General features: G+C 34.9%; 1 protein-coding gene across 1 annotated transcript; it reads right to left on the reverse strand.

The window, feature by feature from the left end:
• Window positions 1–5877: 5877 nt before the first annotated feature.
• On the reverse strand, window positions 5878–24772 carry LOC108676898 (troponin T). Its single transcript, XM_047882987.1, is given in 16 exon segments — window positions 5878–5947; window positions 6224–6429; window positions 9635–9713; window positions 10182–10262; window positions 10719–10740; window positions 13407–13477; window positions 14764–14985; window positions 15751–15789; window positions 16206–16366; window positions 16369–16420; window positions 16652–16745; window positions 17520–17531; window positions 19659–19766; window positions 21775–21783; window positions 22246–22289; window positions 24669–24772. Coding segments are annotated over 14 exon segments (1179 nt in total). The 5' UTR covers window positions 22272–22289; window positions 24669–24772; the 3' UTR covers window positions 5878–5947; window positions 6224–6226.
• Window positions 24773–24966: the final 194 nt, after the last annotated feature.

Below are 24966 nucleotides of genomic sequence, written 5' to 3' on the forward strand. Positions count from 1 at the left end.
TCACGAATTGTGAATGGTATTAATGGATAGGAATGGTGAATTGTTAGAAATTTCCATATTACTTAGGTTCTAAGTTTCTTTTTCTTCGTACCTATTGTTGGGTATGAATTTGTAAATAGTAGAGTGTTGGCTGTAAGACTTGGTGGTGTAAACATCACATTAATGTTGCTCCGTTAGGAGTGTATAAGGCCACTCCTTCTTAAATGCTATTTATTATTTTGAGTGATCACTCTTTGTTTTTTTTTCGTTTTATTTATTTACTTTAATAATGCATGTTCGCGCTTTCTTTGGTTAGGACGCTGAGGAACAACTCCCGCGAGTCGCTCAGGTCCCGGATCGCTGCAAGGTAACGCGCCTCCTCCGGGGGATGTTCGAGGGCCACGAAAACCTTACCATTTAGGGGACAAGGCAAAATAAAAAATTAAAATATTGAAAATCAAAACATCAATTTTCAAAAATTTTACCATGATAAAAGAAAAAATCAAAATTACAATATTGAAAATCAAAACATAAATTTTCAAAAATTTTACCACGACAATTTTTCACATTTTGAATATGTATTTTTACCGCAAATTTACGTACATTGTAACAAGGTAATCGAAATGTAACTGTAACACATCATTTATTAAATCTTTTTCTCCATGTAAAAAATAATCGTAATAAAATAAATATAAGCCCGAAACTGAAGTATTTGAATTGCAGTTTAAGTGGTATTCTAGGGCCGGTTCACACCAAACAACCGCGCACGTGCCAGGCAATGCCAGTTGCAGTTGCTCCAGCAGTCTTTATTTGGAGCGAGAACAAATTTCTTGTCTAAACTACGAAGTCCCATTGAAAAGCCTCCTTTATTCTGGCTAATTTACGTTTCATTTGCATTATCAAGTCCCAGTCCAATATCCTTAAATGAGTCTCTATGCATTTAATTTAATTAATGCATTTCTATGCATTTTCTTCTTTAATGAAAGGTACCTGCTATGCCCATGGTGTGGATGCTTATATGGAAGGGTATTGAATTTTTTGACAGGACCGTGCATGACATGCATGCATGGTTGAATTAATTCAACCATGCATGCATGAATCTGGGGCGTGCCGAGCAGAATGGTGTGAACCCGACCTAATCACGCACCGTTTCTCTCACTAAACATAAACGATATAAAGTCTAACTATGAATTTAAGAATAAATATAAATGAGCTCAGATATAATAACCTTATTATCTTATATTATTAATTACCTTAGCTCCCAAAGCAGTATAGATCACGAAAGCGAGGTAAAGACCAGCTTGCGGCCCGACTTCAAGCAGACGCTGTTTAATCAACACCGCTCGCTCCCTCCTCTTCAGCTGACGACGAAGGAGCGAGTCTCGCCTCTCGCTCCTGTTCCCAATTGCTCCTTTCATTTATTACGAAATTTCTATTCGCGGTTCATAATTAATTCATTTGTTATTGATGCTTGGTATATGAATTCACGGAATGTTCATCAACCAGCCATTAATTTCTTTATCGCTTCTAAGATCATTCCTGGATTTTGTTGAAGAATCAAAGATTACGAAGATTGGAAAGAAATTTTAAGAAGTGATAGTATTCTGCTCATACACACGCATATGTCTACAACAAGTTGATTCACAAACTGAATTCGAAAATAGATAAAAACTTGCCTAATTAATCGTCAAAAATTTATTTGAAAGGCTCTGTAGTTGAGAGCTGAACAGCATGGCAAACCAATTAATGCTAGCGATTATTATCGAAACTAGGTTAGATGACTAAGACTCCCGGAAAATTAAAAATATATATATTTTGGTGCCATTGATTGAGTAAAACTTATTTCGCTCACATCTCATCCTAATGCTACCACATACATAACGTCAGAGTTACAACGATTAAAAACTATAAGAATTTGTCAGAAATCGGCGTCTTCTCCCAGCAGATCTACAGGAATCTCGACTAAAGACTCCTTTTTAGTGCATTCTCTCATTTATGGAAAAAATGCACTATTGTGCTCGCCATGTCCGTCTGTCTGTCTGTCCGTCCGTCCGTCTGTCCGTCCGTGATCTCAAGTTTTCTTCGACGAGAAAATGCGCTCTCTGTCACTCACTGCAGTGAGTACTGAATTATATTTTTTTTAAGTGTCATTGTCGCGGTCAGAGTCTGATAACGACTCGTAATAGTCTTTGATGGCTTAAATTTCAAAGAAACGTCCCTTCCGTTCGCCACTGACGCCGCATACTCATTTTAGTAACTTCACTATCTACACAGTTAGTTATTGAATCCTATTTATAACTTTAATCGATGCCGTCTTCGTAATACAGAAGATATAGTATAGCGAGATCAGGTTCTCTCTCTCTGTGTGCTCTTGGAAGCCTCTTCTGAAACTGAACTCAGTGACAAAATTGTGCTTGAAGACGTTTCACCGTAGAGGGCCGTGCTATCACTAATATAGTTACCTATGAGTTTCTCACTCAGTCAGCCAATCACTGACGGCTTTTCATGCTGAACCCATTTATCACAGATGAGAAATCGGCTGCTTCGTGTACTTAAGCCGTTTTGTGTACTCGAACGAGTTTTGATAATACTGCCTCAGAATCAAAGATTGAGGCTTCCAAGTGCATTCATGGCTCTTCAGATTTGTCCACGGAAGACTTCACTGCAGAGACGAATGCCTGACTTTATATTTGACAGGGCTCGAACGATGAAGAAAGCAAAGACACAGCCTTCTTTTCCGACGAATATGACGCAGATGAAAAATCGGCTCGGTTTTGAAAACACCAGCTGCGGTATTCATCACCGACTATGAACCATGTCTATTAAGAAGAGTAGAAGCGGTTTTCAAGGTTGCATTTAACAAGTGCCAGTTCCACAATCTTGTATTACAATCCACATCACAGACATCGAGATTTCGCAGGATATAGTCATATTAATCTGAAAACGTCCAAAACGTAGAGCGATAAAAATTCCAGAAAATGTTCAAACATTTTTAAAATTCTTGCTAAACATGATTTCAAAAATACGGAATGCAAACTCGGCAGCCGCGAAACTACGCACAAATCTGTGTAACTGAAGAATGTTGGCAACTTAGATAGGAAGCTTAAGCTGAATAACTCTAGAAAATATATTGGCTGACTTAAAATTTCCGTCGGATCCCGGGTTTGAGCATCAAATGAAATAATAATTTATGGGATTGCCGAACCACAGATCAAGTTTAAACTCGATCATAAGACTGCTTAAATAATCGAAGTGCTTCATATTAATTTCGACTAGAGGCATCTTAAGATTTGGGATTCAGGCGACGTCGTTCATTTCATTAAATAAGACCAGATTTCTAGTACATCAAAAGCTTTCAATTATTAGGTTGTGTCAGCTTAGCTTCTGCGACTAGAAATATTCAAGAAAGCGTATTTAGCCTTCTATAATAGCAAATAAGCTAAGCATAAATAGTTGAAACGATATATGTACATTAATATGGGTATTCTTTTAAACTACTTCCTATGACGTGGTGGATGTCTAATAATCTCACCTGCCAAAATGCGAGGAAGTCGGAATTGATAAAGTGCAACCAGAATCGAAATCGACAAAGTGCAGCCTTCCATGAAAAAATAAGGCAAATGTAATACCCAGAGAAGACCAGCATTCTGTTGGACCATAGCAACTGTAAACAAATGTCGTGCTAATGTTTCGCCGACGAAATTTCCCAAGGAGGATAGGTGTTCCCTAGAAATTCTCCCAGGTTATAAAAATGTTTCATTAACGTCTCCTTGGCGAAAAATATAGGCGAGCTGTGATTTCGGGCTGCTAAGAGATAGCAGCCATATTTTTGCACCTTCAGCGGAAATAGACCTATATTTGATAATCTTAAAGTAATTTTTGGCAAAAAGACTAATTAATCTGAAATTATGGGTAATCTAAGCTTGGTAAAAGTCATTGAAACATCGTCCAACATTGGATTTACTTTCACATCTTTGATGTGACGCTCTGATCATTATAAAAATTAAATGACCAGCTAGCAAATGAAACTCAAACTTCATAATCACTTTGCTTTGTGATTGCTAGCTACTTAACTTTTAGGTTAATTTTTGATACTTAAATTATTTACTTGTCCGTTAATTTATATAGTTATTTTTTATTGGCAGGGAAAAAAATTCTTATGCCAGGCAGATTAAAGTTTACGTAACCTTGGTGCTTTCGCTGAACTTCGGAACGATACAAACGATAATTAATTACATTATTTTTTAACTCCAGCTAAAACTTACCAATAAAAATGTAGGTCATATCAAAAAATACTTTGATTTTCATCATGCAATTCACTTAGTTTTATTTATTTTGTTCATACCGAGGTATAACACGACCAATAGGCTAGAACTTCTATAGTTGTATATCAGATATTGTCTTTCGTTTCCGATTTCATTACGAATAGTTAATCAGTATAGCAGTCGGGAAAAATCTTTATTTATCTTTCATTTTGAGGTTATTTGTTATATCATTATTAATCGTGCACTAGTAATCTATTTCAACTTCAAGCATTTAAATAGGGACTCGTTGGACACAACCGTCTCATGTCAGAGACAAAGCACAACTCATGTCCGGAACTTCGAAAATATTGCATCTCTGGACGGCGGACCATTTTAGAGCTTTCTTGTAATCCGTTTAATTGTTGCATTTGACAGAGATAACTTTCGGCCGGCTACAGGCTGGTATATCCAGGCTCGTGAAGTTCCGTAAGACAACGGACTTCAATTGTGCTCGAGACCGACGGATTTTTTATTGGCCAAACCAATTGATGATTAGCTTCTGCTAGTCGAATGTATTTTTTCTGTCTCGATCAAAATACCTCAACTGATTTTTACGCTTTCATATATTAGCAAACTTTTAATAGTCTTTGTGAATCTCTAACCAGAAAAGCTTGAGGTTGAAATTGCAATAGCAAATTTCAATAATGATATCAACACGCAGCCGTGTTCGGCATCAACTAATGTAATGAATTGAAATTGAAAAAATTCATTCCCAAGGCTAAGATATTTCATAATACTTCATCCATGCACCTACGACGCATCCATGCGATAGCCGGAAAACTATAGACGACCAAGATACTAATACAAGGAAATGAAAATGCAGGTTTTTCGTTCTTTTTAATGTAACTACCACTGTGGAAAGACGGAGGAAGAAAAAGGAAGCGCTAGAGAAAGAAAATCACAAAATAGACAACAAAAAAAGTCATTTACAGAAAATTATAACATGTGGAGTACAAGGATTAGTGAGCGTTATAAATTAACAGGATTAATATCTTCAATGTATAGATTTTCTTCGTTATACTTTCATGCGCTAAATGTGAGTGTGACTTTGAAGAGCGTACAAGTTTTGATCAGTTGGTAGTTCAATAAATTGTAGGAATCGTAGCTCGAAATCTGCATTTTTTACGAATTATACTATTATCATTTTGAAGCTTGTTTCATTTTGGGTTGTTCATCTGGTGCGAGCGATCCATTTTAATCGACAAAAATGTCACCTATCACCCCATAGTCGGTGAATCCACAATTATTAAAGGATAGCCAACATTAACACAACGAACAACATCGTATAGAATACTTATTGTAAGATTATTGATGATAATGACGAACGAACGTGAGCGGATGTTTCATCGCCACGGTTTTCCCTATCTCAACGCGATGGTAAATTTTTTCAAGTGCAAACTCCTTGAAAATCAAATGCGTAAATCACGCTTTAATAACTCCTGGAAAAAAGAGGATGAAGGGCTGGATCATCCACTTTTTTCCGAAGATTGTTGGATGGATTTAATAACATCAAAACGGTTTCCGCAAATGATCAATTATTTGATGCATGATGATTCAGTTACACTTGACAATTTCAAGTAATTTCAATAGCTTGCAGGTACGAGCGAAGTTGGAAGTCGCAGAACTTATCGTATGTTGAGGATCCAGAGTAACTGCGGTAGAATCTGCAGAAGAAAAAATATTTTTATTCTACAATATTACACTTGTCAGCGACTGTATGAACAACGAAGGAAGTATATTTATAAATACAGCGTAACGCAATGAAGAATAATTTAAAAATTTCAATTATAGGATGATTTTCCCAGCGAAAAAAACAAACAGTTTATCGCATCCGATCGAAGTAGAATGTGTTTAAATGGATGTCACAAAATATCTCCGAGAATAACGGTAAAATTGAACGCTCACTATAGACCAACTATTGAAAAATGCTGAATACCCACGATTTATTCTTCTTCCTCTTCCTCCTCCTCCTCTTCCTCCTCCTCTTCTTCCTCTTCTTCCTCTTCCTCTTCTTCTTCGGGCTCTTCAGCTGGAGGAGGTGGTGGAGGGGGCAGCTCAGCCTCTCCCTCTTCACCCTCTTCAGGAGTATCGGCGCCCTTGTCACCCTTTTTGCCGGGGCGCTCGCCGAACCATTTAGGCAGCCGAGCTGTCATACCAACCAAATTTGTTATTTTGTGTCATTTAATATCATTATTATTATTATAACTCTCGTCAATTTATTGCCTTGAAATAACATTATTATTATTATAACTATCGTTAATTTATTGCCTTGAAATAACATTATTATTATTATAACTCTCGTCAATTTATTGCCTTGAAATAACATTATTATTATTATAACTATCGTTAATTTATTGCCTTGAAATAACATAATTATTATTATAACTATCGTTAATTTATTGCCTTTAAACAACATTCTTATTATTATAACTAACGTTAATTTATTGCCTTGAAAGAACATTCTTATTATTGGAACTCTCGTCAATTTAATGATTGTGTTACATTCCTACATAATACGGTATCGTTTGATAATATTTTTACCATTCTTAGGTGTTTATTACAAGAAAAATACACGCTGTTCTATGTAATTAAATATTATTCAAAACTATTGGTATAAATCATCGTCATGTGAAAGCATTACTAATAACATAACACATAACATTGCTAATCATCGCTAATAACATAACATTGCTAATCTATTTATCATAATATTGTTTGTATTAATTCTGGTGTTTTAGGCATTGAAATGATAATATGAAACTTTTAAGATTAAAATTGATTATTCTTCATTGAATTGTATTATTTAAAGAAAAATTGTATTCAATACTTGTTAAGGATATCACCTTCGATAATCTTATTTTATTAGTATTTTAAATCGTCAAAGTTATATTGCTTCGGTGTATCGAAAGTGATTGCTTGGCTTCGTGCAGCCATATTTTGAAAATACCATAAATTTTTTTAATTTTTTGTGGTCGTTTCTGAATTACGGAAAAATAACTCATCGAACTTGATGAATATTTGGTTTACTTGATATTAAGCCAATGGCTGACCGTCCGTTCATACACGAAGTAAAATTAAAATAAAATAATGGCATTGATTAAAATAATATAATGACATTAATGCATCAAGCATTATTACTTCTATTGAGATTCTTACTGCAGCATGAAAAATATCGGATTCAAAATATCACAGTTTATATAAAATGTATATGAAGAATAAATATGAACGTTTATTGTTATTTTGCTCGATAATATATTAACTGATGATGCGTAAACCTTAAATTTAAATTAAAAAAAAATTGTGATCAAAAAATAAATAATAAATATTCTAAATTTTCTCCTCATAATATCGAGACCAAAAAGTCAAGCAATGCCGTGACGTCAGTCAAAGAAATTAAGTGCTAATTTGTATTCTGTTTTCGTGTTTCTTCTACATACAAAAAATACATTCGTGACTTGCTAGTAAAATGTGTAGATTCATTAATGACATGTATGTGTAGTGAACACATGCGTAAAGAATCCGTTGGAAAGTGAAAGGATCCGTTGTGAAATCTAAAACAATAGTTTAAGGTTTTTAATAATTACAATTGATTTTATCAAGGTTAGTCAAAAAGCAGTTTAGCGAGACTATGCTTAACATCGAGAATAGGAAAATGTATCAACGAAAAATATTAGCTGCAATGCATGCATAGCAGTTATTCACGCATTTTAAAATACATAAAGATTGTTAATTCTGAAAATACCGATTCCAATCCAAGAATGAAAAAGAGTTCAGAGGAAAATGTACGTAAAATACAACGCTGGTACAGCCGTCCAGGAACAAATACAACATTCATACACGAAAAAAATAATTGAACGCAAATAAATATAAATTTGCGAGAGCCATCGAAGACGACGATCACCGCAACGTGGGCATGCGTTTATATAAACTAGCAAGTAAATTGTCGACATTAAATGCGACGAATCGAAACTTCGGTGAAAATTTGATTATGACTCACAGCGGCAAATTTCTACGAAAATATGAGAAAAATTGAAAATAGTAGCGTAGAAAATAAAATATTATACTTGTATTAAAATAGAGACAAGTCCTCCCTTCCAATTAAAAGCAATAGAGAAATGCAATCGCGGGAACTGGTAGCTCACAGGAATTAAAATTGATCTTACCCCGAGATCGGCTTTCAAATACAGCCATATTTTCCGACCATTTCTTTTCCATGTCTTCACGCAAGAGGTCGTCTAAGCCCTGGTGAAGATAAACACGAGGAAATCATGTATTTTAGTTATGTAAAATCGGACCTCATTCGGAGAGTTCCTTGGAGAGATCACGTAAAGTCAGAACTCAATCGTTGAGTTCCGAGTGGAGATTCGCGACAAATCGGAAATCAATCGTAGATTTTCCGAGAGATATTCACAAAAATTAGACTTATGTCGTTGAATATTAACTGAAGATTCTCGAAAAATTCTCGCGAGCAAATCGCGCAAAGTCGAATGTTTGAGAGTTATATTCTCGCTATGTACCATTTATGTTGGATTTACTTTAACTCAACTAATCTAGTTTGTTTAGAAAACTAACCTCGCTATTGTCGCAGCTAAAGAACTCATTCTAAGTTTGACATCAAGATTTTCCGCTCAACTCGCCCACAACGACGTTTCTTCGAAGGCCTCCCGCTCTTGAAATAAAAGTAAGTTTACCGCTAAGGGAACGACGGTTTTGCTCTGCGGGAACGTCTAAAATTATTAACGGCACTCGAACGATACCGCGAATACGACGCATTTGAATGATATAGTGAAAACTAAGCGTTATTGAACAACGCAAAAATTTAACAATGCATAACGTATTTAGCGTAAGCAAATAAGGGCATCTTCTTCAGAGCAACTATCAGCATTTGTATCATTATTGTCGGAAACGCAGCTAATCAAAATGAGTAAAAGTTGTGAACAATCTCTAGATAAGTGAACGTGAAACAAATTCTACAATCTTTTATAGAAAAACACTAGAACTGTGTAGGGAATGAACTACACAACACTCTGCAAACGTACGGACAAAGACGTAGACATTTTATAAATTTACAAACAGGGTACATAACCTCAGTCACCCTTCGCCCGACAAACAAAATTGACACTCTAATCAGAAGTTCTCATCTTGGATCAAATTTCATTTTAGGCCATATTGGTTCTCGCATGCACAATTCTTTTTGAACTACTTCCCAGTTCAATGATAACTTCTGATAATTATGCCGACTTTAAACAGTCATCAACTACACAAGAGGCAGTTTGTTTAAACCGTTAGTGTTCACCGCTGTGGTTGAAAACACGATACGTAAGGTGGCATTGGAAAAGAGCCACACTTACTGATAGTGCGGGCCATGAACTCTTCGTAGTGTTCCTTCCACAGCTTCTCAATTTCTTCCTTGCGAACGCTGTCCCATCCCTGCATAGTGAAATGTAAAAGGCTCTAGCTAATTTACATCGATCGATCTCAATGCCTTAGGCGTGGGCAACGACTGGCTTTACAGTTGTGGAGAAACGCGTTTTTTTACAGCATTTGCAGTCGAATTCTAATAAACTGCTAGAAAAAATGTCATGCTGTTTTCTAAGTACCCAAAAACATCACGGTAATGAAACCTGCAAAAAAACTATATAATTATACATAATTCAATTATGCCTGAGTAATTAAAACACAGAAAGAAGTTTTCGTCGGCGGGATTTAATTAATGGATTGCTGTAAAATGAATGTGCCGTGCATGTTGAAATTTTTAATCATTTTCTGGAATTCTTTTTTAATTGAATAGCATTTATGTCACGAATAAAAATATTTCACGAATAAATAATATTTCACAACTATTACATGCGTAATAGTTGTCAATAAAATAAATATATTTTTAAGAGATTTACTTACGCCTTCGAAAAGTTTCTTCTTATCGTCGTAAGTCCTACGGTCTGTTCGCCTCTCAAATTTGGAGGCGGTCTGGATCTTGGGCTGAAAAAAATAATTAATTGATAAATTATGAAAATATTTTTATATGAAATAAAAATCAATGCAAACATATTCTTTGCGAATAAATTCACTATAAGCTGGTCATAATTTTGTTGGTTATGTTATAGTCAATTAGCTCCAATAAATTCACTCGTATTTACTCCTATATTAATAATTTAGATTGAAGTTCAATATAAGTTATCTATTTCTACACTGTGGAACCGGGATTTTTTATTCCTGAAATTTGGAAGAATCTAGTATTTTTGTTAACACAAACTACGAACTCATGATCCTGGAATTATTATTCCCATCTAAACACGTGATGTAATTAATAATTATATCTTGTAATCATTGAAATTAAATCAATTATTAATTTTAATTACTTAATTACATTTATGTCAACATTTTAAACAGACTAACAATAAATCTTATTAATTAAAACAAATATTCGTAACTTACAGGGTGCTTGCCGGTGAGAGCTCTGTAGCCACAAGCCCCAGCCGGAGCAGCAAGCGCAGTGACGCCGATGATTGTTGATGGCAATGCATCGATGAATCACCGATGAATTTTCAGTGAAAAGATGCGTGAAAAAATCCAAGGGCCGAGGTGTGATTGGAGACATCGATGAAGATAAAAATAGAACAGAGAAATTTTCCATGAGTTTGAAATTTGAGCTTAGAATCGGGTAGGAATTTTGCACGGTTGGGAGTAAAATTTCTTGCATGCACGGACAGACGAATATGGCAGACATCAAATTTTCAATAAAACTAACTTCAAAGTCTTAAAAATAGAGAAAAGCAAAAATTTATCACGTCACAAACAACTGGATTTTAAATGATGAATAATCATTCTGTTGACATTTTCTACGTAAGAAAATATCCGCGACAGCCTGAAACATTGATTATCAAACAATTGATTGATCAGATTAATAATCAAAATAAAACCAAACACGAAATCCACTATAATTATTACAATGCAATTCTAACTAAGTTGAAATTGGTCACTAATACAATCACTAGCAAAGGTACAAATGAATACGAAATAACAAGAAATATATTAAGTGTGAATGAAGGTGATAATTTAACAAAGAGCATTACACATTAAAAAATGGATATTAGATTCATGAGTGGACCTCAATTAATGAATCACACATATTTCGAAAAGCTATAATCGACAACAGAATTACAAATATGAGGTTAATAACCAGGCATGCTCATTGTACCATCCAAAATCACTTACTTTTCAAAGCGCCTTCGTCATTGCACCATAAATTGCGGGAAAAAAAACAATTAGTCTGTTAACACTAAAAAAATTCATATTTTTGATTTCCGGTCACTCCAATTTACTGTTAACAACAGGCAAGACATGTCCAACGCTATAAAAAACTGTGGGACAGATCAGCCTACTAAAGAATTTAAATGTCGTGTACGAAGTAGGGTATTTTATCAAGGCAGTGTGCAACAGTTTGCAGTAAAAATTTTTTGCTCTATTTTTCAATTCGAGTTTAACTTTTTTTACTTTATTTACTGAATTTCCAATTCTGAAATCAAGTTTTTATCGTATTACATATTTGTTTACTGCGTAAAATATTTTAGATTACTAGTCGGGCTAAATATTTCATATTTGAATAAATTTCAACTTTTCGATCTTCCGAAATTTTATAGAGTTTTTTTAGCCTTATTAAATTTCTCCCAAAGCGGTCAAATTCAGAATTATAAAGAAACGAATAAAATATGAAGCTCTTTGTTAAGATGTTGTTACTGGCGCAAGAATATGATAACTTTCACAGTAACCAAATGATAAAGTTGAAAGAATTGCTTTTAGATAATAATTACACCAGTTGAATTAAACACTTGATGAAATAACTTACTCAGGCTCCAGACCACGTTTGGTCGCCTTGTGTCGCAGCTGCATCTTCTGACGCTCTTTGAGTTCTTTCAACTGCAAAGTGATGCACAGAAAATTTCATCCTAAAGAAACTAAGTCACGGATAAAACTGTTGGTGAAAATTACTGCAAGAAACCAAGGTAGAACCAAAATAAATACTTCGAACGCTTTTGTTAAACAGAAAACAATTATACATACTACAGGTGAGATCGAGACAAAATGTGTCCTCGCTTCTTGCGTCCCGCGAAAATTAGAAGGTAAAATATTATATCAACTTAACCTCGTTAATCAAAATTAATTTTTTAAAAAAACGAATAGAAAAAATAGGCAACACATCAAAAAACAGGTCAAAAAGTTTTAGTGCTATTACAAAGCATTACAAAAGGCATATATCAAGTTGAGGTGTTTTCGAAGACGTGTTAAATGCGTGGTTTTCAAACTGGCGAGAATATCGTCGAGAGATTCTGCCTTTCATTTTATTTTGGTCAAATAAAATGGGATACGGTCAAATAGATTGGGATGTTCTTTCATCATTCAACTTACTCGGGATCAAGTCCTTTCTTCAAGGCCTTTGACCTAAGTTGCATTTTCTGTCGTTCTTTTAACTCCTTCAACTGAAAATATTCAGGATTATAAAAAATTAATAGCATACCAAGCAGAAAAAAGGTCAACAAAATTAACTAGCTAGGCAGGTAGATGCAGAACGAATGGAGGAACGTGAGTTGAGATTTTCCTCGGGACTGTGAAAAAATGGGAGATGAACTTTGGCTCGATTTGGACACGACATTTATGATGAAACTCTCTACAGCACATCGGATGAACTAGGACCCAGCGACGCACAACTGTTGTTGAAGAACCCCTAAGTTTTAGAGGGTTATTCTAGTCACTAAAAACTGCTCCGAGAAACAGGACTGTGATCTAACAGGCAATGGATTTCCACCACAGGAGTTCAACAAGCTAGCGACGACTATATGCTGTGCAAAAAGGATCAAACAGTTCGACGTCTACTCATGACCAACTATAAGGAAGGAACCGTCATTGTTCGTAATTTTTATTTAATATATTTTCAAATGAACCGAAAAACTGAAGATTACAAATCAAAGGCCTATTCTTAATAAAACGTTGAAATTCAACAACAGCTGATCGAATGTTCTCGAATTTTACTTTGAAATCAAAGATAAGGTTCGGGTGGTTAATCTTTGATGAACAACGAACGTTCCTTTTTCTACGGGAAAATTTTGAATCTAGAGAAAGACTTACTCTGGGTCGAGACCCTTCTTCAAAGCCTTTTGTCTCAGCTGCTGTTTTTGTCGTTCACGAAGTTCCTTGAGCTGAGAATTTAATTATAAGCCCGTTTCAGATCTTATAATAATTATTCATATAATTTATTCGCTGGAGTGCGACTGAGGTAAGTGAAATCGTGAAAAGTTAAAATTCAGTTTTCAGGCAAGTGAAATACATTTTGATTGTTAAAATGAAACTGAATTATATGAACATGACATTCTTGTGTCTGGTCGTATAAAATTTCGTCTAAATTTATGTAATTAAAGTCATCTGAGTTGCATCTGGCATGCTAAACGACAATTATTTTCCTTGCAATCAGTTTATATGAATGAACTTCTTTTGGATCGAATTTGCTTTGATCAAACTTGTATTGGTTCTCGCTTTTCTATTTCTACTCGAACTCGTGCTAATACTTGAATAGATGATATTTTTCGTCGTAGATGTTTGACGCGTTCAATGCGAAATGATACCGATTTCCAATGTTAGACGTTGAACAATCAGGCAAGAACAGTAAGAAATAGAAGATGAGATTTTTTGTTATGTTTCTTCTGGCATTTAGACAGAATATTATGTTAATTTAATTAACTACTAAATGCTGTGAAATGACCTGATATAAATGAATATGAGCTAATTACGATTTAGGAACTTCCAGATTGATGGCGAGAAAATAAATTAGATGCGAAGCGGGATGTTTCTTCTTGCTGAGTCATTTCGAAGAAGATCGTGTTAACTTGTAGTCAAATAAATAGAGCCGAAGAATACGAAACTAATCATAAGGAGAAAACATTGATAACACGAAAAAAAATCAAACAATGAAAATTAAATAATTATAGATCGAAACCTGATCTCAAACTTGCTTGAATCAAACTTAATTTCCTGATTCGAACAGATAACTTATATTATAACAGAGGGAATTAGTATGAAACCGTCTTCGTATATTATGATATTTCAACATAAATCAAATTTACTCAGAAACACAGTATACGATAAGATTTATCTTCAGAAACAGAAACGAATATCACTTATAACCTAAAAAGTACAAAAACTTCATCCATTGACAAAGAAACGGCTTTTAAGAGAGTAAATCCTGTTACCTCAAGGCGATTGCACAATGAGAAATGAACGAGACTTTGTCCAAATAATGGTGTAATTTTTGCCATTATATGGTTCATCATGAGCCATTTTGACCCAGGAAAATTGTGTATCAGTGCTACGTCTGACCTCTGCACGTGCATGCTGTGGTTAAGGAACTGTGTCAAGATTTGGACAAAATCCCTATATGGATAATACGAAGCCTTCCTCTTTCTAAGTGCGGTAATCGAGTCTGACTTACGTCATAGTCCTGGCGTTTCATCCTCTCCTCCATGTCGTATTTTTCAGTCTCGAGTTTCACGATAAGATTCCACATCTGTTCGGCCTTGGTCCTGAGCTGCGACGGCTGCAGACCGTCCAGGTTGAGGGGCTGGACGCGTATGCTCATGGCGATCTTCTTCTCTTCGGCCAACTGCTCGCGAGTCTTGCCGAGCTCTCCCTTAGCGGCCTGGATGTTTGACAGCTGCAAAAACAGTTAATCATTTATCGTTTATTTCCTGGTTTTAATCGATAATTAATCATTTCAGGTCACGACACTTGTAATGAACTTTTTGGAACACATCGGGGAAAGTGGAAAAACAGTTAATCAATTATCGTTTATCCCCTGGTTTAAATCGATGATTAGTTATTGCAGGTCACGACACCTGTGATGAAACTTTTTGGAACACATCGGGGAAAATTGAAAATGTTAAAAAGTGAAATTGTGGGACCATCTCGCACCATATACCGGCCCTTATGTCGAACATTGTATAAATATTTGAGAATTGAAAGATATGTGGTTCACTGCTATCTTCTCAATTTAAAATCTCGCATCGAATTTTCACAAAATGATTTATATATGAATATGTTACAAGTTTCGCAACTTTTCAGATCGCCACGTTTTTAGAATATCCGTCACTGTTTTAATTTTTCATGTTCGTTTTAATTTACCTTCTTATTTCTGCAAAGAGGAACAGGTTGGCCGAGCATGAAATTGAAATTTTGATCAGTGAATACCCCAACCTAGCAAACTATTTTATGAGAGCAAAAATAATTTGCAACATTAAAGAAATTAAAACGTTTTCAAGGTACAATGAATATGAACAGAAGTTAACACGGTCTACAAAACAGAATGTGAATAAATAAACTAATGATAGCAATGATAAATAAGTTTATTTTCAAATAAAATAATGACAATCATTGAGATCGTGAACAATACTACTATTTATTGCACGTAAAAAAGACCAACCTTATCGCCGCCCTTGGAGCCGAACTTCTTCACACCGTCCTGAAATATTGGGAGAAAATCGTGCATGAGAAGTGTGATAATGAACTTATATTATGTGATGGAATTAATAAGGACTCGTTGTGACCGTTTTTTAGACGTTGAAAGTACACATCTATACCATTCCAACTTTCGCAGCTAATTTTTCAAGACAAAGTAAAAATGTCAGACAAAAGATATTTGCAACATGCATCCACAAAAAAAATATCCACATTTTCAAGATAATTTGAATCCATACATAAAAAATATTATGAAGATTTAAAAGAAAAGACGCGTTTTCAATGAAGATATATGAAGAATTTACATGGCGTTTTATTTGATTTTAAATTTTCGGTGAACATGCGATTTGAACATACAAATAATAAAAGTACAAATGTTATTGCTTTAAATAGTATTTAACTAAATTATATATGCCTTACCGAGGGCTTCATCATGGCCTGACGTTTCTTCTCGACCTCCTCGAGGCGCTTCCTTTTCTCTTCTTGTTCTCTGGCTTTCCTGTCGGACTCTTCACGCTGCTTCCTCTCCTCCTCAGCGCGCTTCTGTTCCGACAGTTTCTTCTCCTCTTCAGCTCGGAGGACCTAGAAACGGATTCCATTTTTAATTTATTTAATTATTGTCTAACCTGGAAACGCTATATTTAATCATTCATACAAAATTTAACATTTATTTTTAAGATTGCTACAATGTTGAATTATATTTTTCCTGCCATGTTTTTTTCCTATTATATTTTACTATCCTTTTCAATTTCTTTAACCGTGGTTGAAAAATTATCCCAATTATCTTACATCATCCTTGTATATTGAATATAAATTTTACACTACCATAACACATTTGACGTGCGTTATATTTGACCATATTAAACATATTTAATAGCAATGTATTCAGCGAGCTGCTCGTCCAGCTCCGACATCTTCATCTGCTGTCGGTTCTTGAGGAAGTTGGCCCCCTCATCGGCCCTGATGTAGGAAATTGTGTGAACCAAAGATAATATATTGGAGGAAATCGGCCCCCTCATCAGCCCTGCCGAAGGAAATTGTTTAAATCATAGAGAATATTATAGAGGAAATTGGCCTCCTCATCAGCATTGATGTAGGATGTTGTGTAAACAATAGAGAATGTTTCATAGAAAGTTGGCCTCATTATCGGTGCTGATGTTCGGAAATTTTTTGCACATTGGCGAATGTTTATGAGGAAATTGGCCCCTCATCTCGTAGGAAATTTTGATAGCAATAAGGAATGTCCTTGAGAAATTTCGCTCTTAATCGGCCTTGATATAGGAAATTGTGTGCAAAATAAGGAACATCCTCGAGTAATTTTGCCCTTCATCAGCCCTGATGTCAATCATTCTGTAAACACTAAAGACTTTTTTCGAGGAAGTTGGCTCTCTCAGCGAGGTCTCGATTTCAACCATTGCATAAATAATAGAGAATTGAACGCCTTCCTCCACAATGTAATTTTTTGCTTCAAATTTCTACAAAATGATCAATATCAGAATATTTAAGCTCTTTCAAGTCAATCACATATACAAGACATGCACTTTTTCGTATTGTTTGTTTTTAAGTTACTTGAACATTTAATGGAGTTACTTGAAAAAAATTTTCGCAATTATTATCGGTAAATATTTATGAGGCAATCGATATGGCACGATGAAGAGGCCTTTTAAGGTCTCTAAGAGATCAAATAAATTCTAGAATTACATAATCTATGAGAATTTCATCGAATGCACTTACTTCTTCTTCCTCCTGAAGAGACGACAGTTGTAGTGAGGTGGGGAAAAAGAAACAGATTTTAGAATATTTTCATTTAGCTGTAAACACAAATTCGATCTAGACAATAAAATTTTCATATGAGTTCGAGTATATTCAAATATATCAGACCCACATCATACACTAACAAAGTTCACTATTGCTATGAAATCTATTTTCTATGACTAAGAAAATATAAGGACGAGAACACGACTCGTAACAACGTGAACAAAGGATTGATTCAGAACACACGTCTAGAACATTAAAATCTTTCTGCTCTAGTTTGCACAATGAACATTAAATAGACATTAATTTCACGTGTTTTCCGCACTCGTAAAAAATGTTTGTACAAAAATACAAAAACTTCTGCTAAATAGGTCTCTAGTTACCCAAGAATTACGTTCCTACAGAATGTAAATAATGTGAGTCAGAAATCGATGCACAACTACAATTGAATTAACTCGAGACTGAAATACCCTGTAATACAATTTTGATATTTGAGAGACATGAAAGGATTTAGACGCAACAGCAGGGAAGGATGGACGAAACAAACAAGCGTTACAGTAACGGTTGAAAATAATTAATAACAGAAACAAAAACGAGTTCGGTAATTAATAGAATATGAAGGGTTTGGCGAGGAAGCTTGGGAAGCGTTGCCGCAACTTCTGCCCCTCCCACCGGAGGTTCTTTACTCATCATACCACGTAGAGTTTATACGTACTTCCTGCAAAGGAAAAAACAAGCGGCGATAGCAAAAAATGTCTGCAAATCATATTCAAAGCACAACTTGGCTCCCAGGAGTAGAGCCACAGGGATGAAATCCGCAAGTTACATTCAACTGGTGAATTTAAAATTGGGCACCCAAATGAAAGAAATTTTTAAGCCTTAGGAATCAGTTGGAATTCTATTGAAGAGATTAGGGGTACAGAACTTGATTATAGCTTATTACAGCGTGAGTGTGGCATTGATTATTCTATGGTGGTCAATGTTTCAGTCACGAAATGCTGCCACCGAATTAATTCGAGTTATCGTTGAAATCCTAAAAAGCAAAAGATGTGCGAAAATTTTAAAAATAGAAGTTCAGTAGATCTTATCTTAAAAAAATTTGTTCTAGACATTAGTAGAAACTATGCAAAGTTCAACCGCATCATTCGTAGCTAATCTACAAAACCCGCCTACAAAAATAAAATTTTTGCTTCGAGAAAGGATTCTCTAAAAAATTTATTTTAAATTTAAAAAAGCATGCATGCATCTCTTAACACCACAAAATGTAAGTTATGTTCAAGGCTCCGAACGAAAATTATACAAAAATTAGTTGGTACATGGAGTGAGGAAGTGAGTACAATAGTTTTACCGTGTGACAGGAACGAATTAGGTTCAAGAATATTAAAGATGCCAAAGTTCTGCGCTAGCGATGTTAGGAAAACAACTGGTCACGGTAGTTTGTGCAGGAAAAACTCGAACGAAGGAGAAATGGTCACCGAAACTACAAGTAAAACAACGGCAATTCAAAATTTGTCGACAAGAATTTTTATGGAAATCGAAATTGAAAATAATTTTGGGAATTAGGCGAAAAAAAAACAAATGTTAAATACGTCACGGTTTCCCGATCATTAGGCTACGGGCTAACCAAGTGTCACTGTCGGAGAAGTGAACAAAGTTAGTTTTAATTAACGGAAAATTTATCCGAATATTCGCAAATTAGTTATGGAATGCTACATTATGTTTCAAGCGCAAGTAATTTAACGGAACAGAAAGATTTATTAGCATTCGGTGTCGTCATTTTGTTATTCCACAAAGCACGGCGATTGTAACTTAAAAAGTTACGAGCGGAAATTCGGCAAATAAAAATTTCGCAACTTAAAGGAAGCGCTCGCAAGAATAATATCGCAATAATTATTCGCATAAGCGAGGCAAAGCCAAACAAATCAAAGTCGTTCGCGAAAAGAAGTAATAAATGAATTACACCTCCAAACAAATGACGCCGAAACAACTTTGATTAAAATATTGTTCGATCGTTGTTTAATCAACGTTATTTCAACGTCAGACGTCTAGAGGGATGTAAAAGTTAAAGCAAATTAAACTTTTTCTGAGTACACCGACGTCTTGGAGCGACGGACTCACTCGTCGTCCTCCCTATCAGAGCGATAATCTTCGCGGCCGCTGCCCGCACCACCACCGTAATCGTGGTGCTCTTCCGCTGGCTCCGGGGCGGCGGTGGTCTCCTCAACTCTGGAGACACGCCAGCAATTTGGGGCAAAGGGGACAATTTGGGGAAAGAGAGTTCAATGGTTTCCTAATTATGAATTGCAACTATTATTTTGAATTATGCTTATCCATCGAGGCTCGCGCCACCATCACCTTCGTGGTGAGGGGATGGAAGATGGCCGCCATCTCAGAAGATACGCCAGAAATTTTTAGGGAAATTTTGGATGGAGATTTGGGGAACTTTAGAACTTTAGTTTTTTTATGTTTTTGTAGAGGGATTTAAATCATTAGATTTATTTTAGGCTCATTTTTCTTTACCAACTCATGAACGAACTTTGAAGAAATTTGGAAACCGGTAAAATTTGTGGTCAGAGACTCTATTTGGACAGAGACTTTTTAGAGAGACTTAATGAATTCGATTATTTTGCGGAACGAAGAAATTAAAGTGCGGAACGAAGAAATTTCTATTTATTGTATTGTGATTTTGTTACTTTTATTCCCAATTTCATTGTATGATGGTGAAGGGTTTTCATTACAATTCAATTCACATATGTATTATTTTTTTTTCAGAACTCGCATGCTGCGATCGGCGCGTTCTCATCTTGATATCTATGTAGTCGAAAAACTGAATCAATTGACAATTTTTGGGCGCATGTAATTCCGTTACTTTTTTTTCCTCCTTTAATTTCATGCAATGCTTGGAAGCTTGAAATGAATTTCCTGTATGAGCTTTTACAACAATTTATTCACATTGTTTGCGTTGACACATTTAGGTTTGATTTTTAACTATGGCGCAAGGAAAAACGACGTCTGCATTTACATTTCGTTTCGGTGACAGCAAAATTATGAATAAAAAGGGTACATTGGGATAAGCTCATGCATCACATATTCCAGACAGCAAAAGCTTTTGCGTAATTTTGCACCTTACTGAAAAACCACGGACGAGTAATAGGACGCCAAACAATAATGGTCATTCATCAGCCTCTGAATCGGCCATGATTTGTGCCAAAAATTTTCATGTGGCTTACACATAAAAATTTAAATCGGAAAAGCCGACACTCAGAGTTCATACAGACAATTTGTGGAACCCAATGTCTAGAGTCCACAAGCCGCCCATGATTTTCCATCAGGTGCTAGTCATTTTTGACTTAAATAACTTCAGGGTCACGAATTGTTTATTTGAAAGGCCATTCATCATCCCAAGAATTATTTTCAACTTTTAGTAGGAATCTTAGTGAATTTCTGTCTGTACGAGAGAAGCGACCGTTATAGGGGCTGGTGGATGTCATGGAGACTGGTAATGATTTCTAGGAAACTCGGATTGTTTCTGCTTTAAAATGTTTTAAAATATTTTAAATCAGATCGTCAATTGTCTCAATGTCAAACAAACTTTTAATAACTTTTAAAGATTTGCAAATTAGTCTGTGTTTAATTAATTTTTAAGTGTATTTATTCAGAGATTAAATGACGTTACCAGTGTCACGACCACCGGAATATTGTATGAATTTATTGTCCACACAGCAGAATAAGGTATGCATTAAAAAGGGTATGACAACACTCGTATGCACTAAAATAGTCTATAACTCTTGGTTTTTATAAGCTATATAAGACCACAACCCCTGTCACTACAGAACCCGCTACCGCTAGCATAAATTTGGTGTATAGGTTATAAAGGTCGATTAAAAACACTACAGTAATCTAAACTAAATAATAAAACTTGTGTCATAGAATATAGTCAATTTTCTATCAAAAAAATGAGCGAAACTTTGTATTAAAAATTTGCGAATCTATATTCCATAATTTTTCTGAACAGGAAATTTTAGATTTTATATTGATTGTAAATCACAGTTACAAAAATTTTTAGCCATTATTAACGCATATATTTTCTCCTATTAAGCTGTTCCTTTTTCTGATCACTTAAAAGAAGAAATAAAATTATGTATCAGGCAATCTCGAGTCGAGTTCAGTCATAAACTAGAGTGTATATTGACAAAAACATCATACTTTTTCCCTTCGCTCCATTTATACTCACTCGGCATCCCTGAAACAGAGAAAAAGAATCATATTAGAATACCATTAATACTTATGTATTATGGCGGTTATCCTAAAGTTTATATAAGAACTTACAAAAAAAACTTAACAACGCGGTTTATAAAATATTCAACAGAATTTTCGTTTTCGATTAAATACAATTTTAATACAAGTTTTAAATAAATATTTAAATATGTCATGACTTCCTATTTTATCTACGGCTGATTCTTGGCGTTCAAAAAACTGGATTCAATTATGCAATAATTATGAAATTCATGACTAAATGACTTAAGTTCGCTTTGATTTAAATTCTGATTTGGTGGAGCGTGGATTGCATTTAGAAATTTTACCGCACTTCTATCACAATGAAAATTATTATTTGATTTCTTCAAATATCAAGCTAACCTGATGAAAAATAATTGAAATGATAAAAAATAGTATTAATTCGACAAAAATTTAATAATATACTTACGAATATGCTGATTCGTCGTCAGACATTTTGGCTGTTGGCTAGTTCTAGAAGAGAAGGAAAAATATGGATTAAATCAACATGAAAGTTATATGGCAGTGGAATTCGACTTATAATGTAGAATTCATTATGAATAAAATGAACTTACACATGCTTTAGGTTAATGCTTATGTTGCCATTGATTAATGAACGTAATTAATTTGTGAATTATCTTTTACTGAACTTTATTTACCCAAACTGTATTCTTATTCCACATTATTTTACTAAAGAAAATGCTATCAAAATTAAAATATCTTTTCTAGAATTTCAGTGGACGAGTTATGAATTTTAAGCTTCCATGAACGTGACCGAGCCAAATTGATTCTGGATTCAAGATTCCATCCAGATTAATTTCATTAAACGGAAAGAACGAATGACGACTAAGGGCTTAATACATCAGTCACGTATTAATGAAACCTTAAATGATATTCTCATGTCATTTTGAACAGATCTTCGGATGAGCGTAAATGAATAACATTTTAATCCCTTCAAAAAATTCCTCAGATCTCAATTCTAGGTCAACCTAAGTGTTTAAATAGTACAGCCAATATACTTTTCAACAAGCCCCAATTTTCATGTAAAAACTTATTTTTTCTGAATTAGGAGACGATATTGGAGCAGTCGAGACTTGAGAGCGCTTGCCAAATGATTCACCGCCAAAAATACTCTCTTGGCTGCGTTAGAAAGCGCGACTACAACCTCTCCAACATCTCGTCTTTACTCTATTCTGTAGAATTTTGGACTGCAATAATCAATCTTGGACAAGATATCTTAAATGAACGAAGGAAATTCGTATAATGAAGCTACTTTAAACGATGAACCAACTCTGCGTAAGGAACCAACTTTATATAATAAATAAATTATATACAGCTAAAATTTAAGTTCAATTTGTTGGGAGAACTTCTCCGAGTTATCAAGAGTTTCCAATGACGACGAACAAAATAATCAATCTTGAGTTACGCAAATTCTCTTACGTGATGAACAAATTAAATGTATGAAAACCTGCGTATTTAGCTTGTTTGTATAAGTTGGAGAACTTATCAAAGTTATCAGCAGGACATGATAGTGCAAATGAAACCTAAATCTGTGCAAATAAACGAGGCTCTTCAAATGGACTTCGAAGTTTAGACAAGAAATTTGTTCTCGCTCCAAATGAAGACCGCTGGAGCAACAGAATTTTAACTTATCTATGATTTCTAAAAACAATGTAGGTTAGTTGATCGTGTTTTATTTCTTCTGCATTAAATAGCCCAAATTTTGTCGCACATAACGTATGTTACTATAGGAATTATGAGGAAATTAATTTTCTGGTCTTCATACGTGCATGTAGTACAGAAGAAATGAGCAAGAGTTTGAAATATGTCTGGAAAATGTGTTCTGAAAACTTGTTCCAAATTATTTGAGATCATATCAAATAAATACTAAAATCCTTGGAAGTCATAAAGCCAAATGTCACGAACGTTTATTTACACAATGCACAGTCAAAGAAAAAAGTTACGCTGCAATAAGAAAATTAGTCACTTTCAAATTACCACAACATTAACATTTGGAGCGCCAAACTATTTTACATGTTAATTATGGCCCTTACTCATCACAAAAAAAACGCGGACTTAAAAATATGAAGAGATTTTTTACTTTGATAATAAATTATCAGCTTAATTTAATAGTTGATGAATTATAAAACTTTAATTATAGTTTATTACTAACGGCAAAACCATCATATATATATTGATTCTTTTGTTCTCTAATAAAAATTAGGACCACATCGGTATGGAAAAAAATTCTTCGTTGAAAATTATTATTATATTTTAATTATTAATTATTTCCTGACCAAAAATAGCCATGGAATCGTTTAAGTTAATACAAATGTTTGAAAAGTATAATAAAACTGAGCTTTATGTGGTGTTTTAATTTGATAAATCAACTAAGGATAGAATGAGTCGCGTACAATAATGATTAATATGTGCATTGATCAACGCTTTGTCAATTATGAAAGATAGACTCCAAATAAGCTTATGAATACGATCTCACTGCGCTGGAAGTTCCGCTCATCATGCGGCGACCAATTTCCGGCAATTTCCAAGAACTTAAATTGTTTTTCACGAAGAAAAATGTGAAGATTTCTTGTACTCTTCTTGCGAGAGTTTGAAGTCACGAAGTAACTGCACTTGGAGCTTGCACAGATGGAAGAGTACACGCTTTCATATTTTTCACTTGCTTCGAATCCATGCATGTTGATTGAGACGGAGGACACTTGTTGGCTTCGAAAATTTAATCCATAATTTTGCAATTCTTTCGAAAGTTTCAGGTAAGGTATTTTCACGTACTTTATTAATCGGTTATGAACGAAACCAAAAAAAAAAGCCAGGGCCTTTCGATGCACTTACACAAGTTTGCAGCGGCGTTGAGCGGGAGAAACCCAGCCAACCTGTCAACTTAGAGGCTGCGCGCTAGGCTCTGAACGGCCACACTCGACAGCGCCACCGTAATAACATGACCAAAATAACCTGTAACTGGTGGCACCCTCAGCTAGCTGGCTCCCTCTGACGCCCTCGCTTCAACATCTTTCTTCTACTCATCGGGACCTCAACGGCTGCGCGGCGGCCGCCGTTGGCTCTAAAACAGTCACTCCAACTCCACGTCTTCTTGGCCTTGCGCTCTCTTGCGCCTCTGGCTCGCTCTCTC

This window comes from Hyalella azteca, unplaced genomic scaffold (genome assembly GCF_000764305.2).
Source record: "Hyalella azteca isolate HAZT.00-mixed unplaced genomic scaffold, Hazt_2.0.2 contig11739, whole genome shotgun sequence".
In the NCBI taxonomy this organism is placed as follows: domain Eukaryota; kingdom Metazoa; phylum Arthropoda; class Malacostraca; order Amphipoda; family Hyalellidae; genus Hyalella; species Hyalella azteca.